The sequence below is a fragment of the Cervus elaphus genome, chromosome 7 (assembly GCF_910594005.1).
Source record: "Cervus elaphus chromosome 7, mCerEla1.1, whole genome shotgun sequence".
NCBI lineage: Eukaryota > Metazoa > Chordata > Mammalia > Artiodactyla > Cervidae > Cervus > Cervus elaphus.
The window spans coordinates 45,636,267-45,653,152 of record NC_057821.1 but is presented as its reverse complement, the minus strand read 5'-3'; the positions used below and the strand labels follow the sequence as shown (position 1 = coordinate 45,653,152).

Genomic DNA, 16,886 nt, shown 5'->3' with positions numbered 1-16,886 from the left:
TGGACCTTCACGTGCAGAACCTGGTCTTCTAACCCCACGGCCCCTCATTCCCTAGTGGGTTCAGCAGGACTGTTTTACTTGGTGACCTCAGGGAAGGTCACCCTGATCAACGAGTACTTTCGTAAGTCTCTGCTTGAATCATGTTTGCTGACGTCCCATCGGCCAAAGCAGGTCCCGTGGCCAAGCCCAGATTCAAGGAGCGTGGAGAAGCATTCTCTGCCTTTGAATGGAAAAGTTGCAAAATCCTACTGAATGAAGGCATGTAGATAGCAATGGAATGAATCTGTGACCATTTTTGGCAGTTGACCATAACAAGTTAAAATGCATCCCTTTTTTAGTGAAAGCCCTTGATAAGGCAAGCTATTAACTAGGCTCTTTAAAAAATAATTCTTTTGGAGGGAGCTTCGCAGGCAGTCCAGTGGTTAAGACTCTGCACTTGCACTTGAGGGGGGAGCAGAGGGTTTGACCCCTGATTGGGGAACTAAGATTCCATGTGCTGTGACACAGTCAAACAAAAAAAATTATTTTTTCTAGTTAATTTTGGGAAAGTACCTTTAACTTGCATCACAAAAGAAATCTAATGGTAATTAAGGAATTTCTAAAACACTTTAAAAATTAGGAAAGTCCAGAAAATTACGAAGACTAAAATAAAAACCAACAGAAATATTCAGAGATAATACTTTAGCACATTTCTTTCAGTATTTGTTTTCATATAAAAACATCTATTTTATGTGTTTTTATAATTGGCTCCCTTCATTTAATAGTATGTCGTAGTTTTTCTGTGTCCTGAAGAATTCTTCACCATAATTTATAATAGCTCAGTAATATGCCATCATGTGAATGCAATGTCATTTATTTAGCAAAACTTCCAATTGGGGCTTTTAAGAGGTATTATCAGTAATAATAGTTCATTGTTTTATTAATAAAATTGGTCATTAATGATGACTGAATCTCAGCAGTTATTATGTCCCAAGTACCATTCAGGGTGTTTTAAGTATATTACACACTTCACAACAACTCCATGAGGTGTAGGGAATTTTTTTTTTTCCTAAAGTTTTTATTTTGTATTGGGGTATAGTCTGTTAACAATGTTGTGATAGTTTCAGGTGAACATTGGAGGGATTCAGCCACACATATACATGTATCCATTTCCCCCCAAACCTTCCTCCTATCCAGACTCTGTAGGAACTCTTCTGACACTCCTTTAGAGTTAGAGAAACCAAAGAGGAGAGAGGTTAGGTAATCTATCAGTGGTCCCACAATTAATAACTGGTCCAGCAGGAACTTGAACCCAGACAATATAGTTTGAGAGTCTTTCCTTTTAACTATTATATTACATTGCCTCTCAAATAAGAATTTAGAAAGAACTTCTTTAGGACAAATTCCAGTATATTGAACTGAGTCAAAGTATATGCAAGGGTTTGTGTTTTTTTTAATTGATTGGTTTATTTCTGTCTCTCCTGGGTCTCCGTTGCTGGTCCAGGGCTCTCTCTTGTTGTCATGCTTGGGTTCCTCATTGCAGTGGCTTCTCTTGTTCTGGAGCATCAGCTCTAGGTGCACGGGTTTTACGAGTTTGACACGTGGGCTCAGCTGCTCCTTGATATGTGGAATCTTCCTGGACCAGAGATTGAACTCATGTCCCCTGCATTGGCAGACAGACTCCCAACCACTGGACCACCAGGGAAGTCTGTGTGCAGGTCTGTTAAGGGTTTTGATACAAAGTGTCATATTGCTTTCCCCAGAATTGGTCCAGTTGTACTCCCACTGGCAAGTCTGAGACTCTCATTTCCCCATACCTTCTCCAGCACCAGGTATTCAGTTCAGTTCAGTTCAGTCACTCAGTCGTGTCCGACTCTTTGCGACCCCATGGACTGCAGCACGCCAGGCCTCCCTGTCCATCACCAACTCCCGGAGTTTACTCCATCGAGTCGGTGATGCCATCCAACCATCTCATCCTCTGTCATCCCCTTCTCCTCCTGCCTTCAATCTTTCCCAGCATCAGGGTCTTTTCAGTACCACTAGGTATTATCACTTTCTAAATCTTTGCCAGTTGCATATAAAATGATGAGAGGGGCAGGGAATCTGTAGGAAATCTGAGTACCTTCCACTCAGTTTTGCTGTGAATCTGCAGCTGCTGTAAACAAAAAGTCTACGAAAAAATTACTTTCTTAGGAGAGGCTATCTTAGGATTTAAATTTACTAACTTTAGTTTCTAGCAAGCATGAGCTTCTTTTTTTTAAATTGAGACATAACTGACATGTAACAGTTTCAAGTGTACAAGATAATGATACAAAATTTGTACATACTGTGAAATGATGATCACAATGGCTTGTTAACATCTGTCCCCACCACCATAGTTACAAATTTTTCTTTCCTTATGATGAGAACTTTTACGATTCTCTGCTAGCAACTTCCAGATAAGCACTGCAGTGTTAATAACTACAGTCATCGTGCTGTACTTTATAGCCCCATGAATTATTTTGAGCTTGTTTTCTTTTATTAGATATTTGCATAAGCCAGGGTACAGAGAATGGCGTGAAAATGGAAGACCAATTTGGGAATTCCCGAAAGCCTGGTAGGACAGCTGGGTGTGTATGGACGGTGATGAAAGGTGATGCGGGCAGTGTTGAAAGGTGACGTCGTGGACAGTGATGGAAGAGGAGGCATGGAAACTCAGTGTCGCAAACTTCACGTCCACAGGGCCAGGCAGACAACGTGCGCTGGTGAAACATGGTGGGGGAGCTGGGGAGCTGGAGAGCTCCAGGCTGGATAACACTCTCGTGACTTGTGGACAGTGGACTCTTGGCAGTCCAGACTGTCGGAATTTTTCTTTTTTGCGGTGTCCCACTCCGCTTCAGTGGGGGTCAAACCAAACAGGTCTCCCAATCAGATATGGTTTCTGGGCTACCCGTCTGCTGCATAGAGTCTGTAGACATGACTGCAAAGATCCTCTTGTGCCATGCTCAACACACTGATGTCTTCCTGGCCCAAATGTGACCTAGAGTAGCAAACCACGGGACCCGGCCAGGGTCACAGTTCTGAGGCGCTAGCTGGGGCAGTTGATTCGTGACAGCCTGGAGCAAAAGAAAAAAATGCCCATTTACACTCAAGTTTTTCTGGCAAGAGGTCACTTTGAACTGGATCCCGAGGAGCAGAAGCAGCAACATAAAATGAAGTACGGGGCGAAGAGTCAGAATTCTAGGGGGAATGGGCACCCGTGAGAGGGATCTGAGATGACAGCAAGTCCGAATTTGTCATTTGTCCGAGGGTGAGTTGGGGGGCAGGCATCACAAAGCACTAGAAAAAGCAGGCGCAGATCAGAGGGTTCAAAGTAATCCCACATACCCCAGATAGGCCACAAGGTCAACGCTAATTATAGAAAAAGCCATTTGCTGGTATGGCCGACAAAGTGGGCAGACTGGAGGCAGAGAAACTGGTTTATAGGCAATTAAAATAGTCGTGGTGAGCGAAGTCAAGCACCTGAATTCGGGCAGTGCTAACCAGGAAAATGATGCTCTGAAAAGCCAGGTGAGGCTTGAAGAACTGCTGGTAGATGAGAAATCAGTCAGGGGCTCACCCAAAAACCAGTTCATTGCTAACTGGACTTATGTTGGTGATCATTTTGCAATATATACAAGTATCGAGTCACTATATTGTACACCCAAAGCTAGTATAATGTTATATGGCAACTGTACTTCAATTTAGGAAGAAAACAGAAACTCTGGGAATAGAAGACTTTAGTTTTATTTTAAGCACTCCAGAAAGTTTTGATATATTCTGAAGTTTGGAAACATCAAATTCGTTCTTTCGCCCTTTCTTCCGTGTCTTCCTTCTTTCCTTGACCTCACTCAATGGGGTACAGAGTATTTGCTAGTTATTTGACCGCTTGTCTGAGGGTGCTGTGCTGTGCTATGCTCAGTCGTGTCCAATTCTTTGTGAGCCCATGGACTGTATCCCGCCAAGCTCCTCTGTCCATGGGATTCTCCAGGCAAGAATCCTGGAGTGGGTTGCCATGCCCTCCTCCAGGGGATCTTCCCAACCCAAGGACCAAACCCGGGTCTCCCACATTGCAGCTGGTTTCTTTACTGTGTGAGCCACCTGTCTGAGGGTAGATCTATCAAAGACAGCGTTCTGATGTTTGTTTAGATGTTATGGTATTTCTGGGACACCTGATAAAAGTCTCACATGAGAGCACTTCCCTCTTGTTCATGCCAGAAGTCGGCCTTGCCTGACCCAGCTCCCCCAAAGGACACTCTTACCACTCGGTGAATAGTCTGTCAGCCAACAGTGGGCACCCTATAATTCGAATTTTTTCTTCTACGTGCTTTCATGAAACGTTAAACAAAAAAACTCACCTCTTTCAATGTGGCCACTTGATCTCAAACGATGTTTGATGAAACATCATCGGAATGAATTTGCTGATCATTTCCTACTTTACTCACAAAACTGCACACTCTCAAGAAAACAGATTAACTTGAGGACAGTTTTATTTTTTTTTATTTTTTTATTTTTTTTGAGGACAGTTTTAATACAAAGAAAAAAGAATGATCATCTTTCAGCTGCTTGAGCTCTGAGATCCTGAAGAGAGAGGGTTCCTTAAACAGAACTAGAGAAATATGCCACAGAAGAGCGCATACATAATCTAATTGCTCTTCATTTCAGCATTTCTTTCTTTTCTCCATTGAATTAGCATAATTTTGCACTAAAGTCTAGCAAATCAGATAAAAGGAAACTTCTTTCTCTCTGACATATTAAAAAGTACAACATATACCCACACAGATCAAACTCTTCAAAAGAAAATACAGAGAGGAGACACTGAAAGACTAGTTATTTATCCAAATTCATTCTCAGAGAGCTGGAGTTCAGAAACTTGCTCTCCGCCCCTGGAAGCAATACTCTGTCAAAGAGAAATCATTCTTAAAGTTTGATTTTTTAAAATTCTCTTTGTTCCCTGTTGGCATACTTGTGGGGCAGCCTTGGGAACGGTTCAGTTCTGGCCTCTCCTCACATCCTTGAGCCGTTTTTATCTCCAGACAATGACTGTGGGGTGGCTTTCTAGGCAAGGGACAAGTGAGTGGATCAGGGGTCATGATGAGTGGAGGATAGTGAAGGCTGTCTTGGTTTAGTGAAGAGAAGAAGGAAAAGTTGTCTGAAAGCAGTGAAAGGCGGGCCTTTGCTGCCGCAGAGAAATCTGCCATAATAACAGGGGTGTTTGACAAGAGCTAAAGATGATAAACAGACAGAGAACAATAGAAGCAGAGGGTCAGGGGATCACGGCCAGCCTTTAGGTCAGGACTGCAGTGAAACCTGAACTGTCCTCTGGGGCCGCCCAAGGTTGTCTGCTTCTCAAAACAGCCCTAACCTTTCCTGCCCGTCAGCGGAGGACTGTCCGGGAAACACTCTTGAGCAGAGGAATCTGGGTGCTAATAAAAATATCAATACAACCCAGAAGGGGAAAGGATCTAGAAAAGAAAATTGATTCCTGGGTTGGCGGAGAACCGATAGGCTGCCCACCCCAGTATTCTTGGGCTTCCCTGGCGGCTCAGCTGGTAAAGAATCTGCCTGCAATGTGGGAGACCCGGGTTCGATCCCTGGGTTGGGAAGATCCCCTGGAGAAGGGAACGGCTACCCACTCCAGTTTTCTGGCCTAGAGAATTCCATGGACTATACAGTCCATGGGGTCTCAAAGAGTCAGACACGACTGAGCAACTTTCACTTTCACTTTCATACATATATATATATAACTGAATCACTGTGCTGTACATTGTAAATCAGCCTCAAAAAATAAAGTATAAAAAAATCAGTACATATAAACCTTTCTGGATCTGCTAGGCCAAGGTGTCAGTATCAGTAAATATAAACCCAGGCTTCCCTGGTGGTCCAGCAGTTAAGAATTTGCCTTGCAGTGCAACGGACACCAGTTCCATCTCTGGTCCTGGAAGATCCCACATGTCGCAGGGTAACCAAACCCGTGAACCACAAGTAGTGAACCGGTGCTCTCAGGCCTGTACTCTGCAAGAAGAGAAGCCACCGCAGCTAGAGAGTAGCCCCTACTCGCCATAACTAGAGAAAGTCCTTGCCCATCAACAGAGACCCAGTGCAAGCAAAAATAAGTAAATATTTTTAAAAAATAAATATAAACCCTTCTGGATACTCTGGGTCAAAAGCTCCAAGAACATCTCATTTGTGGCTTTGCCCCCAGCATCTCCTCTGGAACACAGGAGGCCCACAAGTAAACTGTTTGAATAAGTGAATAAATTATCTTGAAACAAAATCAACAAGGACTTTGGCATGTCCACACTCCTGGGCAATTCACATAAATGTTGTGGGCTCTTGTTTACACAGCTTGGCAATGAAGGGAACATATTAAAATATTAAAGCATGGAAATTTCTAAAATCCCTTCCTCTATAAAATTTTAGTTTTCTCTTTTCCTTGTTTTATCTTTTCCTCTTAAAACCAAAGAAGAGTCTATTTGTTGACAGTTGTCAGAGGTGATGTAGAGAGGTCATCATCTCAGGGATCATAGAACTCCCAAAAAAATCCCCATGAAAACAAAAGAGGATCTTTCTGTAAGTTACATATGTTAAACCAACACAATATTGTAAAGCAATTATCCTCTAATTTAAAAAATTTTTTTTAAAGTAAGGGATTAATGAACCATTGGAAGGCAAAAACAAATATACCATTTTATTTCTCAAAATAACCGCAGTTAACAATGAGGGGGGAAAGGCTACAAGGTACTTAACGTATGTTTCCCAACTATAAGGTAATTTTCCGTTTTTTTAATGGTTTAAGTTAATCAGCAATGAACACTATTTTTTCTTTGGTTGAATTTCATAAGCACAATTACTAAATCAGTGAAGGAAATCAGACTCGGATGCTTGTAAATAAACCTTTTTAAAATATAAAAGCAATGTAACATTAAAGGAAGTTTTGTAAACACAAATTTGCACATTTCATATTCAAATACTGGGTTGGCCAAAAAGTTCATTTGGGTTTTTCAGTAAGAGCTTATGGAACCCAAATGAATTTTGGCCAATTCAGTATTTATACATGGTTTTATTGTGAAACGTGAAAGTCACTCAGTGTGTCCGACTTTACAAATCCTCCAGGCCAGAATACTGGAGTGGGTAGCCTATCCCTTCTCCGGGGGATCTTCCCAACCCAGGAATTGAACCAGGGTCTCCTGCATTGCAGGTGGATTCTTTACCAGCTGAGCTACCAGGGAAGCCCACGTGGGTTTATTAATAAGGTACAATTCCATGTTCTCACCCAGAGGCAATTTATCCTCCCAGTGGACATTTGGCAGCATTTCACTGTGCTCAGTCGTGTCCGGCTCTTTGTGACCCCATGGACTGTAGCCCACCAGGCTCCTCTGCCCGTGGGATTCTCCAGGCAAGAAGAATACGGGAGTGAATTGCCATTGCCTCCTCCAGGGGATCTTCCCAACCCAGGGATCGAACTCCCGTCTCCTGCCTTGGCAAGCAGGTTCCTTACCCCTAGTGCCACCTGGGGAGCCCACATTTGGCATTACCTGGAAACACTGGGGTCACCACTTAGGGCTCGGGGGAGCAGGTGGAGATGGCACTGGCATCTCGTCTGCAGAGGGCAGAGCTGCTGCAAAACACCCTACAATGCCCAGGACGGGCCCCACGACAGAGAAGCGTCCAAAGTGCCACTGAGAAACTTGCTTTAGGTTATAGAACAAAAAAGCAGTCTCTTCCGCAGCTACCCTGTCCTCATGGCTTGAATAGAAATGATGACGTTTTCAACCATTTATTTAGCTAAGCATGTGAGGCACTGTGCTAAACACAATGCATACCTCATCTTAGGTAACAAAAACTCTCTGAAGTTTTAAAGGTTAGCACATGATGTCTGAAAGAGACTACGTAATTGTTCAAGGTCACCCAAGCCTGTAAATAGCACAGACTGGGATTTGTTGCAAGGGGTAAACCCCATCGGTGGCTCAGTGGTAAAGAATTTGCCTGCAGTGCAGGAGACAGAGGAGACGTGGGTTCGACCCCTGCATTGAGAAGATTCCTCTGGAGGGGGAAATGGTAACCCATGCCAGTGCTCTTGCCTGAAAAATCCCGTGAACAGAGAGTAGCCTGGTGGGCTATAATCCACGGGATCACAGGAGTCAGACACAGCCTAGGGACTGAGCAACAGTGACTTTTCCTATTTTTCTAAACTGACTTTCCAGAGTTGTGCCAATTTCCAGCACCACTGTGAAGCCGTGAGAAAAACCTCTTTCAATACACTGACCCTAGCATTACTTTTGACATTTAAAACCAAAATTCTTGCTTATTTAATAAGCTAAAAATTAGGTATCTGAGCTTAAATATTAAACAGTTGCTGGAATTTGTTACCATGTATATGTCTCTCAAAATGAGAAGCACACTCGCTGTATAAGAACAATAAGGAGAAAAGTCAAGTCAATATAAATAAAGCTTGTGTTTCAAAGAAACACATTCATTTATTCAACAAATGCAGCTGTTTGTCTAATAGAGGCTAAGCCCCAAGAAAAACATTCCTGCTTAGTCTGTAAACTTGATCTCAAATCTTTTGTTTAAATAAGCCTATGAAGAGCAAATGAGAGAATAGTGTTTTATAGTTTAAAATGTTTTCTCTGATAATATTAGTGTCTTTTTTGCCCCATCCTAGAAATACTGCAAAGTAGATGCTACCTAGGATACCTGTGGATTGAGGCAGACTTGTACCCACATACCCCATAACTCCCCTCCTGACAATGATCATAACAGCAACAATCATAGCACAATATAGTCCAGTATTTTAAAATATATACTAATAGTGTATATAGTATGTATAATGGGATATAGTAGTACATCCCATTAGTGGATCATTTTAGTAGGTCTTAAATGAAAATTTTTAACAGAGTAGACTAAAAAATAGCAGACAAGTGTACTGCTACAACACTAAATATTTTGTGAAACTTCTGTGTGTGTGTGAGAGAGAGAGAGAGAGACAATGAAATTGTTTTCCTGTGGCTTGCAGCCTAAAGGGCTGAAAACTTCTGATCTTATCTACCTACTTCACTCGAAAAGTAAGTCTGGGGGCCATTGTGTGATGGCCAAGAATGCACAGCTAGTTCTGGGGTGAGAACTCAGTTCCCCGATCCCTAGGCCAGTATCTGTTCCACTGGGGAGTTCAACCTAAGGTCAGTCTCTGGGGGAAAAACTGGAAAGAGACGTAGAGATGTTTTTAGGGGTGTAAAAAGGGCAACTGGCCGTTGGCACAAGTAACAGGGTCAGTAGCTTTGGGGTCTCCACATTTTTAAAAAATTATTAATTAATTAATTTTATTTTTTGGGTCCACAGGGTCTTTGTCGCTGCGCACGTGCTTTCTCTCTAGTTGCGGCGAGCGGGGACTACTTTCTGTTGCGATGTGCGGGCTTTTTATTGCGGTGGCTGCTCTTGTTGCAGAGCACCGGCCTTAGGCGGGGGTGGGTGGCGGGGCTTCAGTAGTCGAGGCTCTCAGGCTCAGAAGTTGGTGTTCACAGGCCTAGTTGCTCCGAAGCATGTGGAATCTTCTCGGACCAGGGATTGAACCCGTGTTTCCTGCATTGGCAAGTGGATTCTTATCCACGGCACCACCAGGGAAGTCCTCCATGTATGTTTTAACCAAAGCCAAAGTGAACTACTTACTGACTTGCCGCCACACTGGACATTCAGGCTACTCAGTCTTTTGCCCTCCGTTTTCGCCCCAAAATAATAACCAAGGGATGATGCCTACAAAGTATTTGAATAGAGCTGTCACCAGAAGCCTTGCCGAGTGTTCCATCTCCTCCTTAAAATAGTACGAGGCAGAACAAGTATGGAGACCAGATGACTGATGGCCACTAGGCCGCTCTGTAGGGCAAACCGAAACGGGTCGGCCCTTGCCAAGAGGATAGAAGAAATACTTTTCAATACTGAGAAATAGAGCGTTATCATACCTTAAAGCAGTGGTCCCCACTCTCCAGCATCTGATGCTGATAATCTGAGGTGGAGCTGATGTAATAATAATAGCAATCAAGTGCACAATAAATGCAATTTACTTGAATCATTCTGAAACCATACTCCCCCTTCCGTGGAAGAACTGTCTTCTATAAAACATGTCCCTGGTGCCCAAAAGGTCAGGGCCACTGCCTTAAAATATGGTGGCCTATTGGGAAGCCAAGAGAGCAACCAAGCCTGTCCGCTCAAGCTAAGCAGTCCTCCCCATCAGCGCTAAAGACTAAGGTGATGCTACAGCCTTTGAGTGCCACGCCGCATCCATTCTTGAACCTCGATCAGGGCCTCCTGGGAACCAAAGTCTAGAGGCACCGCGAGGACTGGCCCTCCACTCCACACAGCCTTTCCACACTACAGGGGGGCTGACTGTCGTCACGGAGGATGTGGAGGGGCTCAGATGCATATGCAGTTGACCTTTGAACAGCACAGGGGTTAGGGGCGCAGACTCGAAAATCCGAGGATAATTTACATTGGCCCTCTGTATCCAAGTTTCCTTTGTATCCAAGGTTCCACATCCATGGATTCAACCAACCTCCTATTGCCTAGGATTGTTGTATTGACTATTGAAAAAAATCTGCGTAGGAAAGGACCCTTGCAGTTCAAACCCATGCTTTTCAGGGGTCAACTGTATTCTCCGCAGAGGGGACAAAGATGTATCAGATTCTTTCTGAATGAGAAGAGCAGAGGGAGAAGCTCCCGGGAAACTGGATGAAGGCTGCGGGGGCGACTTCCGGAGGGGAGGAAATGAAGCCGAGTTCCTGGCCGTGTTGATTGCAGCCCAGGCTGGACTGTGCGCGGGGATCCTCCGGGGGTCTTGCGAAGATGCTCATTCTGGTGCAGGAGGTCTGGGTGAGGCCTGAGATACTGCGTGAAGAGTCAGTTTGTGATGTTCAATATTAATGAGAATGAAAGAGGAAGAGAAATATCTTGTCCTTTTAAAAATTCAGTCCTTTAAAGGAGGGCCAGGGACTTTTCGTCATGACAATGTTTTATTCACATCTTTCTGCTGTAGTTATTTAATTGAAGAGATTTATAAAAATCACACATCCGCTGACCTTGCTGACAGGAGTAAATATACCAGAATACCTATTTGCTTTCCAGACTGCCTCTACCCACCCCTCAACTTAACCAAGGCGAGTTTTATTCTAAATTCTTTCAAAGTTTATTCTGGGACTTCCCTAGTGGTTCAGTGGTTAAGATTCTGTGCTTCCAGTGCAGGTGTGGGTTCAATCCTGATCGAGGAACTAAGATCCCACATGCCTTGGGGTGCAGCCAAAACAAAAGTAATTTTTAAAAATGTGTGCTAAGAACAAAATAAAGAAGGCTCCTTTCTGATAGGCAGAAGACTAACTAAAGTAACTTTTAAAGTATTAAATGCAACCTAAAATAATAGGAAGAAATATTACTTAATAAAGAGTTTTTCTTGAGTACTCAACACTTATAAACAGAGTTTTTAAGTTTGGCAGCAAGGAAAGAAGAATCCCTGATAGAGAGCCTGTAGGGGTGAAGACACATGCTAGTTTCAGAAAAGACTGCAAAATTTAGTTTTAGCTAGAAGACCTTAGTACAGTTCTTGATTTAAATTTTCATATAATTATTATATGACATTAGAGCAAAAGAGCAGAGCTGTTTTTTACTGTCTGAAAATGCACATGTTTTCATTAGGTTTTTTTTTTAATATTTTATTTATTTATTTGGCTGTGCCAGGTCTTAGTTGTGGGAATTTTTTTAGTTTCACCATTTGAACTCTTAGTTGCGGCATGTGGGATCTAGTTCCCTGGCTAGGGATCGAACTCAGCTCCCCCTACGCTGGGAGCACGGAGTGTTAGCCACCAGGCCACCAGGGAAATTCCTTATCAGTGTTTTTAAAGAGGGAAAAATTTTATGTGTCTAAATCAATTAAACTTCTCTTAACATATTGATCTTGTCCAATTTTTTAATTAAAAATATCCATCATCTTGGGTAATTTGGTTCTCATTAGCTTGTGTATTCGTTTTCTATTTGCCATTGTCACGATTTATCACAGACTTAGGGGCTTAAATGATTTACTTGTCTCCTCTTACAGTTCTGTGGGTCCGAAATCTGACATGGTCCCATCAGACCGAGGTCAAGGTGCTGGCTGCGCTACGCTCCTCTCTGTAGGGCTGGGTCAGATCCCGCTCCTTGCCTTTTCCAGCTTCTAGAGGCCACCCACATACCCTAGCCCCTTCCTCCTCCTCACCTTGTACCACCCCAGCCAGTTCTCCACCTCCCTCTTCCACTGTTAAAGGCCCTTGTATTTACAATGGCCTTGGTGAAATCAGGATAATCTCCCTAGTTGAAGGTCAACTGATAAGCAACCTTAATTTCCCTTTGCCATGTGACAAAGCGTATTGTCAGGCTCCAGGGATTAGGATGCAGACTTGTATGAGGATATGTTGGGGGCAGGGGCATTATTCTGCCTACCAGATCTTTTAAGAAAAGACTGTTTTGCATGGAGTACCAATGTCATTTGCATGGTATTCACATTGCATATCTCACTGATGAGAATCACTAGAGCTCTTATGACACAAATTAGCCCTCATTTAGTTGCACTTACATTGATTCCCATATTCAATACTCCTTTTCCTGTAATGGAATCTCTTTCACTTATTAGCATTAAGGACATAGAGTGGCCTGTTTCGTGAGCTTTTCCTGTAAGATAGATGTTATCTGGGAAGTCCATTGACAGAGGAATGGATAAATAAGTTGTGACACATATACACAGTAGAATATTATTCAGCCATAAAAAAGAATGAAATAATGCCACTTGCAGTAACATGGATGGACCTAGAGATTATATTAAGTGACATAAGTTGGACAGAGAAAGACAAATGTCATATCATATCACTTACATGAGAAATCTAATTTAAAAAATGATACAAGTGAACTTATTTACAAAACAGAAACAGATCCACAGATCTCAAAATTAAACTTATGGTTACCAAAGCGTGAAACATGGGGAGAAGTGATAAATTGGGAAATTAGGATTAACATATATACACCACTATATATAAAATAGATAACTAGTAAGAACCTGAACAACAAAGACCTACTGTATATCACAGGGAACTCTACTCAATATTCTGTGATAATTTATATGGGGAAAGGACCTGAAAAAGAAGGGATATATATGTATGTTGGAGAAGGCAATGGCACCCCACTCCAGTACTCTTGCCTGGAAAATCCCATGGACGGAGGAGCCTGGTAGGCTGCAGTCCATGGGGTCGCAAAGAATCAGACACGACTGAGCAACTTCACTTTCACTTTTCACTTTCATGCACTGGAGAAGGAAATGGCAACCCACTCCAGTGTTCTTGCCTGGAGAATCCCAGGGACAGGGGGAGCCTGGTGGGCTGCCGTCTATGGGGTCGCGCAGAGTCAGACACGACTGAAGCGACTTAGCAGCAGCAGCAGCATATATGTATATAAACTGATTCACTTCTTTGAACACGAAAAACCAACACAACATTGTAAATTATCTATACTCTAATAAAAAGTTTTTGAGTAAATTCAATTAAAAGGCATTGAGATACCAGAAAATTCTCAGCTTTTCTATCTGCACTGTGCTTTCATCCAATGGCATTTCTTGCAGGCTTGCAAGAAATGAAAAATGGAAAAAAAAAACAATAGATTCTTTTTACAGGGGGCAAGTCTAGGCTCGTAACTACCAACAGTTCACACCACAAGCCTTTGGGGTTTTGTACCAATGATGAGAGATCTGATGTGAAAGAAATTATACTGAGACAATGAGCCTGCGTTGGAAGCTTAGGTTCTTATTTCTGCTTTTTCTTCTTTATCAACATTGCAGGTGTCCCTGGCTCCATGCCAAAAGCATCATGGGCCGGTGACCTCAGAGCTGTGAAGTGGTTTGACATGGAAGATAAACACGGAGGCTGCCATGGTGAGGCATTCTTTTCACACTTTGAGGCTGCTCTGCTTGTTGACGGTGGCAGGAACGGAGCTGTGGAATACAGGGGTTCTCACAGACAGACCCGCTGGTTCATTTAGACGGCCTGTGAATTATTAAACAGAGTAACTGGAGGCACAGTCCTTGAAAAGTTAATGTGTTTCTTTCTAAATAGTATTAATTTCTTAAAACATTTATTTATTTCTGGCTGCACTGAGTCTCTCTCGCTGTGCGCGGGCTTTCTCTAGCTGTAGTGGGCAGGGGCTGTTCTCTGGTTGTGGCGACTTCTCTTGTTGTGGAGCACAGGCTTCGTTGCCTGTGGCATGTGGGATCCTAGCTCCCACACCAAGGATCGAACCTGTGTCCCCTGCATTGGCAGGCAGATGCTTCACCACTGGACCACCAGGGAAGTCCCAAGTTTAAGTATCTTAAAGACATTCTCCATCTTATGATTACCTAGGGAGATGTAGATGGAGGCTCAAATGATAATGGTACTTTCCTCTTGCTAGTTTCTGTTCTCTTCTTCTTCTTCCTTCCTCTTTCTGTTCCTTTTGAGGGTGCAGCATTTAGGAGGAGCAAGTGGTCAGGATGAGAAGTGCTGTCACCTTCTCTCCATGGACCCCCATCCCTCTGCCCCCTCCACCGAGGGGTTTCCAGGTGGCTTGGAGGCATTTGCTCTGGTATGATGGCAGGTGACAGCAACAAGAGAGATTTCCCCTCCAAATGGATGAGAACTAGAAGACAAGCAAGTGGGAAGAAGACTTTATCAGTCCTGGTGTATATTCCATTAAGACTCTTGCCTGGTACAAGGCAGGCGTGCCTATTTGTTGACGAGAGGGAGCAAAACAAAGTACCATAGACTGAGTGGTTTAAACCACCGAAATTTCTTTGCTTGCGGTCCTGGAGGCTGGAAGTCGGAGATCACCATGGCAGTAGGTTTGGCTTTTCCCGAGGCCTCTCCCCTTGGTTTGCAGACAGCCGTCTTTCCCCCATGTCCTCACGTGACCTACACTCTGCGTGTGTCTGTGTCCTAATCTCCTCTTATAAGGACACCAGTCCTACTGGATCAGGGCCCATCCATCAGACCTCATTTAACTCAGTTATCTCTTTAAAGGCCCTACATCTAACACAGTTACAGTCTGAGGTGCTGGAGGTTAGGACTTCGACGTGTGAATTTGGGGGAAATACAATGCAGTCTATAAAAGAAGGCGATAAATACATATTCAGTGAATGAATGATTAAGCAAACAGTGGAGTGAGTCAATAGGAAGGTTTGCCCTGTTTGGTGATGAAGTTTGGCCTCCTCTCCCCGCCACTCAGTTTATAGCTTTACTTATTAGTCCTTTTATTCTGCACCTAACATTTCAGATAATAACTAATAATAATATTTTCACCCAGTAGTGTCTGACTTTCTGTGACTCCAGGGACTGTAGCCTGCCAGGCTCTTCTGCCCATGGAATTCTCCAGGCAAGAACACTGGAGTAGGTTGCCATTTCCTTCTCCATGAAGAAGAGAAATGGCAACATTTCAGATGCACACTCCCAATCGCTGCTTCTCACCAGCTCTCATCACGCTCATGCTCCTTCCCAGGTCTGCCTCTCAAGGGGCCCCTCCCCCCTATTATAGATGGCAGCATCCTTGCATCCCTGCAGTCTTTTCTCAAGTATATGCACATCTCTACCTTAATCAGCCCACGTTTTCCCCAGAGGACAGCTCATTGCCACCTGCCTGTGCTCTTGTCAAAACCTGCCCTCCTTGTGGGGAGAGGAGAATGGAGAGGAGGGTATTTTGCACTTTGATCTCCTGGGTCTTCCTTAGAAAATGGACCTTCTCCATCAGTGAGGGTCCCCGTATTTGGGACAGGCTGTCTTCTCCACATCCTTCTATAACCCCTATCACCTGGCCTCTAGGGCCGCTGCGGTCATCCTCCGATCTGCTTCTCCTCTTCTCTGGCTGTAGCACTTGAGGATGTCAACATCTACAGCATGGACCCATGTGATGTGATTACTTTGCGGCCCAAGCCGTCCCTCCCCGCTCCCTACAGAAGTTCCTGTCCGCTGTGTCTCAGCCAGGTATACTCCCCACCCAAGTAGAGCCTTACCTTCAGTCTCCTTGACATCACCTGTATCCAGGACCTGCCTCAGTAGAGAAGGTGTAGACTAGTCAGATTTGCCTTTTTGTAAGGACTTTTGGGCTTCCCAGGTTGCTTAGTGATAAGCAGTCTTCCTACTAATGCTGGAGATGTGAGTTGCATCCCTGGGTCAGGAAGATCCCTTGGAGAAGGAAATGACAAACTGCTTCAGTATTTCTGCCTGGGAAGTCCCACGGACAGAGGAGACTGGTGGCTAGCGACTAAACAACAACAAAAGACTTTTACTGATCACACGACAGGTGGGGCCATGAAAGTAGCCTCTAGCCAGGAACTACATAGGGTTCAAAGATTGGGTAGCTCAGCCTGCCCTCCTCAGACAGATGTCTCAGTTTTTTCTTCTCTTAGCACCTATTATGCCATTTGAAAGCCTTGAACTGTTAGCATTGAAAATATTTGTCCCCAAACCACTATACGGGGAAAAGAAAAAGACACAGTCTGAACAGAGGAGGTAGAACGTTATGTCAAACCAGCAAGTCAGTTATACCATCTGGGTCTTGTCCCCTTGGCTGTATTTGTTCCGAACCTGTGAGTGTACCCACTTTCCAAGCCTCATTAGCATTTAGAATCACAGAGTACCATTCTAGACCTGTGCTCTTGAACCTGGAGCTCCCATCTCTGATTCCAGCCTCTTCGTCACCCTGCAGTTTCCTTCACCAACTTATATACTATATATTTTACTGTCTTTCTTCCCCAGAACAGAATAGAAGGCCCAGCAGTGCTGGGGTTTTTGACCAGTTTGTTCGTTGCCATAACCCCACATCTAAAATATGATGTTGTCTCCCATCCAAGTACT

The 16,886-nt window shown here is 43.7% G+C and overlaps 1 protein-coding gene across 6 annotated transcripts in view; it reads left to right on the top strand.

The window, feature by feature from the left end:
- The window catches only part of GCNT2 (glucosaminyl (N-acetyl) transferase 2 (I blood group)), an 88,761-nt gene that overhangs the window by 66,046 nt on the left and 5,829 nt on the right, over window positions 1-16,886 (top strand). For 4 of the 6 annotated variants that reach the window (XM_043908563.1, XM_043908561.1, XM_043908562.1 and 1 more), the window contains exon 2: window positions 13,844-13,936. The exons of the other annotated variants lie outside the window; for them this stretch is intronic. In XM_043908563.1, the coding sequence (XP_043764498.1) occupies window positions 13,844-13,936 (93 nt within the window). The remainder of the gene's footprint in view (window positions 1-13,843; window positions 13,937-16,886) is intronic. 6 annotated transcript variants of the gene reach the window in all.